Below are 7,882 nucleotides of genomic sequence, written 5' to 3' on the forward strand. Positions count from 1 at the left end.
ACCATGTGGGCAAGGGTGGCACTGCCAGGCACTGCCTGGTGCACGCAAGCTGGAAAGGCAGGCGGAAGAGCTCCTGCCGCCCCGTGGCACATGGGATGGAGTGGTGGGGACCAAGGGGTCCTGCCCCAGGGCTGCTTGGTGCTGTGGAGAGGGCTGTGGGGTGCAGCCCCGTGGGCGCAGGAAGTGGGCACACAGGGGGCACTCTGTAGAAAAGGTTTTACTGCCCGTGGCAATCGCTGAGCTGCTTGGGGCAGCAGAACCCCAGCCGGGCAGGGGTACCAGGGCAGGCAGGCGAGGGGCTCGGAGGGGCAGTGCCTACCTACTGCGAGCAGGGGCCAGGGCAGGGCTGCCAGGATGGTGGGTGGCAGCAGAGGGTGGCAACAGAGGATGGCAGGAAGCCCTGCTCCAACCCTGCCTCCCGGCCTCGTCATTGCCCGGGTGCCCGCAGCCAGCCCCTGCTGTGGCAGCACGGCAAGGAGGGTGCCAACAGCCCACCCACCGCTGCAGCTACAGGGCAAGGAGGGTGCCAACATCCCACCCACCACTGCAGCTACAGGGCAAGGAGGGTGCCAACAGCCCACCCACCGCTGCAGCTACAGGGCAGGGAGGGTGCCAACATCCCACCCACCACTGCAGCTACAGGGCAAGGAGGGTGCCAACATCCCACCCACCTCTGCAGCTACAGGGCAAGGAGAGTGCCAACCTTCTGCCTACCACTGCAGCTATAGGGCAAGGAGAATGCCAACATCCCACCCACCGCTGCAGCTACAGGGCAAGGAAGGTGCCAACCTCCCACCTACCCTCCACTGTGACTATAGTGTCAGGAGGGTGCCACCCTCGTGCCCACCACTGCAGCTATAGTGTCAGGAGGGTGCCAACATCCTGCCCACCACTGCAGCTATAGGGCAAGGAGGGTGCCAACCTCCTGCTCACCCTCCACTGTGGCTTTAGTGTCAGGAGGGTGCCATCCTCATGCCCACCACCGTGGCTATAGTGTCAGGAGGGTGCCATCCTCATGCCCATCGCCTCCCCGTCCCGGGCTGCCCTGGTGGCTGCCCACGGAGCGCAGAGAGCCGTGCGGGGAGGGGCTGCAGGGCAGGGCTCCGTCGGCGGCGCCGCCGCCGTTGGGGCAGGCCAGGGGCGGGCAGAGGGCATCGGCGGCGCTGGCATCAGCGTTGGCATCGGCGTTAGCATCGGCATTGTCACTCTCGATCACCAGGTCGCCTTCCTCGTCGCTGTCGGCGGCGCTGTAGGCGCTGAGGTACTGCGAGGCCGGGCTGGGGGTCTGTTGGCTGGGGGTGCTGTCAGTGGACACCCCGGAGCTGCCCGAGGCTTTGCTGGGGCCGGGGCCGCGGCTGACGTTGTTGCGCTGGTTGGCAGGCTTGACGGTGACGATCAGGTTGTGGCTGTTGGCCACCATCATGTCCGTCACCTGGTCCAGCGACTTGCCGGCCACGTCGATGCCGTTGACCTCCAGGATCTCGTCGCCGACGGCCAGCAGCCCCGTGCTGTCCGCCAGGCCGCCCTTCACCAGCCGGGAGATGAAGACTCCGGGGACCTTCTCCACCCCCTGCGGCGCCACCCGCACGCTGACGCCGTCGCGGATGTAGAAGCCCAGGGGCTTGTCGGAGCCGTGCTTGTGCAGCCGCACCCGGCGGTGGCTCTCGGGCAGGATGTCCACGTCGATGATAGAGGAGATCTGGCGGAAGTCCTGCGGCAGTCCGATCAGCAGGGGCGGCCTGGAGCGGCACTGCGCCGGCCGCAGCAGTCCCTTCCGACGGCGCTGTAGAGAGTTGCAGGCGAAGACGGCGGCGTCCGACTCGGCTGTGAAAAAAACAAAGGGGGAGGGCAAGGGAGGACACAGGTTAGGCTCTGCCTGCGGATCGTAGAATCACAGAACGCTGTGCCTAGAAGGGAGCTCTGCAGGTCACCCAGGCCAACCCCTCCCTCCCTGGGGAGAGTTAGAGAATGGGAGAAGGGGAGGGGTTGGAAGGGACCTCCGGAGATCATCCAGCCCAAGCCCCCTGCTAAAGGGCACCCAGGAACACATCCAGGTGGGTTTGGAAGCTCTCCAGAGGAGATTCCTGGGCAGCCTGCTCCAGGCCTCCAGCACCCTCACACCAAACAACTTTCTCCTCCTGCTCAGATGGAACCTCCTGGCTGCCATTTTGTGCCCTCTGCCCCTTGGGGTGTCCCTGGACACCACTGAGCAGAGTCTGGCTCCAGCCTCTTGCCCCCCCACAGCTCCTTCAGCTCTTGCTGAGCATTGCTCAGATCCCCTCTGGGGCTCCAGCACCCTCACACCAAAGAAGATTCTCCTCCTGTTGAGATGGAACCTCCTGGTTTCCAGCTCATCCCTGTTGGTCCCTGTGCTGTCCCTGGGCACCTGGAGCCTGGCACCTCCATCCTGGCACCCACCCCTCAGATATTTACAGACATTGGTCAGATTCCTCTCAGCCTTCTCCTCTCCAGACCAAACACCCCCATGGCTCTCAGCCTTTCTCCACAGCAGAGATGTTCCAGGCCCTTCATCACCCTAATAGCTCCCCCTGGACTCTCTCCAGCAGGTCTCTGTCTCTCTGGAACTGGGACCCATTGCTCCAGCTGTGGCCTCACCAGGGCAGAGCAGAGGGGGCAGGAGAACCTCCCTAGCCCTGCTGGCCACACTCTCCTTGCTACAGGCAGGGGCTGCAGCCTGCTGGGGGTTGGGAAGTGCCCTGCTGATGGAGCTCCCCAGCTGCTCCTCCCCAGAGCATGCCCCTGGCCATGCCTGCAGCCTGTCTCTCCGGGCCCGTCTTCCAGGATTACCCAGCAGCCACAAGGGCAGGATTAGTGGGATCCAGGCAGTGATTCAGCCTTAATCACACTCTAAGCCAAACTCTGCAGCTTAACACTGGAGCTGCTGGCCCTGATGGCCCAGCAGCCATGGCCATGCCCCACTTTGGGTCTGCAGAGAGGGAACCCCTCCAGCAGGAGGGGGCAGACAGCTCCCCAAGGGGGGAGTCAAGTCCCAGGGGACAGCCCCAGAGTCCCCTGTCCCCACTGGAGCATTGCTGGTACACGGTGGGGATGGCCACAGCTGTGTCCTGCCATCCCCTGAGGACAGAGACCCTCCACCTCCTGGTGCAGCCCAGGGCTGCAGCATCTCCAGAGCCCCATGGCATCCCACACTATCACTTGCTCCACCATCTGGCACCACCACACAGGGTCTGACACGCATTGACCTTGCCCTTGGGCTGGCTGCTCCGTGGGGCCGAGCTCTGCCACATCCCTCCCTCGGCTGCGTTCAGCAGGTGCTGAGGAGCCTCCCCTGAACCGTCTCGGGTTTCTCCCCACCCCATCTCCAGCAGGGCTCCCAGCTCTGGACGCTGCCTCCTCAGTGCCTTCCCAGCAGTGTCCCCCAGCACCACCCTGCTGCAGCTGCAGGGGTGCCAGGGCTGTCCCCAAGCCCGGGGGATGTGGGATTGCTGCCTGCCCCTGCCAGCCTGCCAGGGCTCCTGGGTTATAAATATCTCCCTGCACACCCTCCCGGCTGGGTGTATTTTTAGCTCGGGGAAGGGCGGTGGAGGCTTTCCCACAGCTATTTCAGCTGCTCCCCAAGGGGCACGGAGTGGCTGAGCCAGGCAGGGCCCAGCACCCCGTGGGCAAGCCCAGGGATGTGCCAGGCTTTCCCCTGCCCTTCCTGTGAGCCAAGCCTGGCCAAAGGAGGGCCAGCACTGCTGTGCCTGGTCATGCTGCCCCACCGGGACAGCTTCTCATGCTGGGGTGGTGGCGGGGAGAGGGAGAGAGACAGACACCAGGCTGCAGCCTTTGCTGTGTGTTTGAGCTGGGATGGTTCAGCCTTGAGAGGAGAAGGCTCACGGGAGACCTTAACCACCATGAAGCAGTGCACAAAGGGAAGCTGCCAGGAGGATGGAGACTCCCTTGGTACCAGGAGTGCCATGGAGAAGACAAGGAGTGCTGGGGACAAGTTCCTGCTGGGGAGATTCCCATTGAGCTCCAGAAGGAAAGGTGTACCCCTGAGCACAGCCAGGCACTGGAATCACCTCCAGGGCAAGCAGTGCAGTCCACTGTGCTGGGCACTGTCCAGCCCCAGCTTGCCAGGCTGCAGGGCAGCTCACTGCACCTCCACCATCACCCAGAGAGCTTGGCCCAGGTGCTCCTTGGGGTCCCTTCCAGCCAGGCACTCTGGGATTCTGTGATGCTTTTTCAGCCCCCCCGGGAGGTGCAGCCCTGCAGTGCCTGCGCAGCTCCTGCCAGCCACAGCCACATTCCTCCCTGACCCAGACTGGTCCGATGACAGCCCCAGCCCCAGGGTGACCTGGATCCATTCTAAATCAGCTCTGACTCACCCAGGCCTTGCTCTTGCTCCTGGCCTCTCCACACACCTCCCCACCACGCTGCCGGCCCCACGGGGCCCTCTCCCGGGGGCACAGCCGGGCGGTGGGGGGCTGGGGCTCACTGGTGCTGCCTTCTGAGCCTCCTGGTTGCAGTGCTGGTGGTGCTGGGGCCACAGCTGCCTGCCCTCTGCACCGTGCCAGCTCAGCAGGGTCACCCAGGGGCCCTTGCAGGTGAGGTGGCCCTGGGAGCCACTCTGCTCCCAGCAGCAGATGAGGTGGCTCTGGGCACAGGAGCGATGTGCCCACAGCAACCCTGGCACACCGAGCCCCACACTGGCTCCCCTCTGCAGCAGCCTGGCTCTAGGGTGGTGCTCCAGGAACAGGAGGTGGTTTGGTGCTGCAGCACAGTACAGGCTCCAGCTCCTTCCTGCCAGCAGCCTGGGTCACCACTGCTGCCCACCATGCTGAGTGGCCCCAGAGGAAACGCACAGCCAGGGCGGCCAGGCACAGCATGGTGCTGGTGAGAGTTGGGTGCTGGTTGGACCCAAAGGTCTCTCCTGACCTTCATGGTTCTCTAAGAGCCCAGGAAAAGCAGCCTGGCAGCCAGGGCTGCCCACAACCATCACCCCTTACCCAGGGCTGCCCACCCCCATCAGCCTTCTCTCAAGGGCAGGCAAAGCAGCCTGGCAGCCAGGGCTGCCCACCAGCATCACCCCTTACTCAGGGCTGCCCACCCACATCACCCTTCCCTCACTCAAGGACTTCACGTTACTAACGTGAGCTGGAAACAGAGTCGCCCTGGGCACTGTGCTGAGGATGCCAGGGCCTTTAGAGCAGGCTCCAGCTCTGTGCCCTTCTGTTGGGTGGTTCAGAAGCCTCAGTGCCACTAAACCCAAGCAGAAGGGGACAGGAGGTGTGCCCTGGGTGCTCATCCTCCCCGGGCTGCTGCTTTCACTCCTGTGTGAGGGAGCTGCTCTCCAGGAATGCTGCTGCAATCTGGGTGAGCCCCTGGCTGCCGAGGAGGAGATGAACCTCCTCCCCCTCCTCCTCCTCCCCCCGTCAGAACCTGAGTGGCACCTGGCACCCCCCAAGCCCTGCCAAAACGCTGGCTGCCAGTGCCTGGGGGCAGGAACTGGCAGGGCTCCCAGGTGGCACTCGTGGTGTGTTCTGGGAGCCCACACACGCCCGGCAGGGAAATGCCACTTCCCAGGGCAGCAAGTGCCAGGATTTGCCTTGGCTCACCCTGGCACGTGGGGCTGGGCTGCTGTGGGTGCCTTTGCCACACAGAAGGGATGCCAAGGAGAAGCTGTGTGGGTGCCAGAGTGGGGCTGTGGGAGCCCGGTGCCACCACCTCCACATCTGTCCCCATGGTGGTGGTGGATGGCAAATGGCTGTCTGCCACCGCAGCTGGCACAGCCTGGGCATGGAACCAGTGGTGCCACAGGACATGGTCTCCAGTGATGGGGAGCAGGGATCCAGTGCCCACCTCTGGATACAGTGCCCTCCTTTGCACCCAGTGCCCTCCTCTCGATCCTATGCCTTCCTCTCGATCCAGTACTTACCTCTGGATCCAGTGCCCTCCTCTGGCCCCAGTGCCCTCCTCTGGCCCCAGTGCCTTGCTTACCTTTCTTCTGGATGATGACCCTGAGGAGGGGGCAGGCGGAGGAGAGGGCTTTGTGGTAGTTGTCGTCGTTGTTGATGGGCAGCAGGTCCCCGTGCACGTCGGTGTAGCCCAGCAGCAGCTCCACCCGCGGGATCTGGTGCACCGTCTGCAGCAGGCGGTAGAACTCCTGGAAGCTGCTCGCGCCCGAGCGCCGCATGGCGAAGCGCCGGAATTCGGCATCAAACTGTGGGGCGGGAGGAAGAGGAGGGTCAGGCTGGGCAGGGCTGGCCCTGGCTAGCAGGACCTATGCAGACAGAGCCGGGCACTGCCAGCTCCAGAGCCCTGGCAGCGCCAAAGCAGCGGTGCCCGGTGGCCAGAGGCCGTCCCAAAAGCACAGGGAAAGAAGTGGAATCCTTCTCCTGCCAGAACACCAAGGGGGCAAAGAGGTGGTCGGTGGAGGAGGATGGACCCTCTGGCCATACCACCGTGGTACGGTGGCGGGCACCGTGCCACCTGGAGGTCCTTCCCTGCGACATGGGCGCTGCCGTGGCACCTGGTGAGCAACAGCGTTTAATTAGGGCCTCCTTCAGTCACGACGAAGGGGAAGCCAATTAAGAACAGGCTGAGGAAGGCTGCAGGGCTGGGGCTGCTGGAGCGGGGGAGCACACCCTGGCTGCCAGGGCAGTCCCGGGAAGGAGGGCACCGGGCACCCTGCCAGGCAGCCGGGCAGGCAGGGCACGGCCAGGTGAGCGCAGGGCTGCAGCGGGTAAACGTCCACCGGCGAGGGGCTGGCCGGGTGGGCACAGCTGGGCGAAGTTGCACATCTGGCTGAGGGCACACGGCGGGGGGAGGGTGCTCTAGGGGAGCACACATCTGGACGCGCGTGCCCAGCTGGGGGCGACCACACCTGGGCGAGTACACGGCGCGAGGAGGGAGGCTGCACATCTGGGGGGGCTCGGCCCTTGCTGGGGGTGCACGGCTGGGGGGTGGCACAGCTGGAGACGTGCCCTGCACGCCTGGGTGACAGCACAGCTGGGCCAGAGCACATCTGGGAGAGGAGTGCAGCCGGGCTGCGCGCACCCCGGGGCCGCCGGCACCGCGCACCGGCGAACGCTCCCCGGATAGGCTGCCACGACCGGCGCCAAGCGGCGTTCCCCCAGGGCCCTGCAGAGCCCCGTGGTGGCGGGTCGTACGGCGGCGGCCACCAGACCGGGCTCGGGGAGGCCCCCGGCAGCAGCACCACCGCCGCAGCGGCGGCGGCAACTCAGGGGCGCGGAGCGGGGCAGCGGCACGGCCTGGCTCCCGCGTTCCGGTGCGCGGTGCCACCCCACGTGTGCTGCTGCCTGGCGCAGAGGCGACGCACCCGGTCGTGACCCGGCGGAACCGGCCCCGGCCCCGGCCCCATCCCCATCCCCATCCCCATCCCCATCCCCGGTGCCGGTGGCGGCAGCACCTACCTTGCTCTTGACTTCGATCACGGGCTCGGCAGCACGGGCGGGCGTGCGGTGGTGCTTGGCCATGCTGCGGGCCGGGCCGGGCCGCGGGGCCGCACCGGGCCCCGGGGCCGCGCCGCCGCCACGGCCGCTCCCGCGGCCACGGGGGATTTTCACCGGCCATGACGTCAGCGGCGAGCAGGCCGGGCGGCGCCGCGCCATTGGCCACGGCGGGGCGGGGGGCGTGGCCGCGGGGTTGCTGACAACGTCGCCGTGGTAACGGAGGCGGCACCGGGCGGACCCCCCCCGCCGCGCCCCCTTCCCTACACTGGCCCCGCCGCTCCCGCTCCCCACGCTGGGGATAGCTCCGCTTCGCCCGCCCCGCGGCACGCCCGGGCACGGCTTCTCCGCTCCTGCCATCCGCACCGGGTACGGTAAGCACGGGCAGCCCACCGCCGCCGGGAGCATCAGCAGTGGCACCATCCTTGTCCTTTTGGCGGACGCTG

General features: G+C 66.1%; 1 protein-coding gene across 1 annotated transcript; it reads right to left on the minus strand.

Moving 5' to 3' along the window:
- Positions 1 to 988: 988 nt before the first annotated feature.
- On the minus strand, positions 989 to 7,463 carry PARD6A (par-6 family cell polarity regulator alpha). Its single transcript, XM_054397201.1, has 3 exons — positions 7,401 to 7,463; positions 5,965 to 6,187; positions 989 to 1,824 (listed from the first exon to the last, which is right to left on the minus strand). The coding sequence occupies exons 1-3, from the start codon at positions 7,461 to 7,463 to the stop codon at positions 989 to 991; spliced, it is 1,122 nt and encodes a 373-aa protein (XP_054253176.1).
- Between the last annotated feature and the right edge of the window lie 419 nt (positions 7,464 to 7,882).

The sequence above is a fragment of the Indicator indicator genome, chromosome 42 (genome assembly GCF_027791375.1).
Source record: "Indicator indicator isolate 239-I01 chromosome 42, UM_Iind_1.1, whole genome shotgun sequence".
In the NCBI taxonomy this organism is placed as follows: domain Eukaryota; kingdom Metazoa; phylum Chordata; class Aves; order Piciformes; family Indicatoridae; genus Indicator; species Indicator indicator.

Bases quoted from the DNA above. Each gene is read 5' to 3' on its own strand.
- PARD6A (XM_054397201.1), bottom strand. From the start codon at position 7,463: ATGGCCAAGCACCACCGCACGCCCGCCCGTGCTGCCGAGCCCGTGATC. The intron at 6,188-7,400 runs GTAGGTGCTGCC...CCCGCCCCACAG, and splicing joins TGATCGAAGTCAAGAGCAAG to TTTGATGCCGAATTCCGGCG. The intron at 1,825-5,964 runs GTAAGCAAGGCA...TTTTTTTCACAG, and splicing joins GGTCATCATCCAGAAGAAAG to CCGAGTCGGACGCCGCCGTC.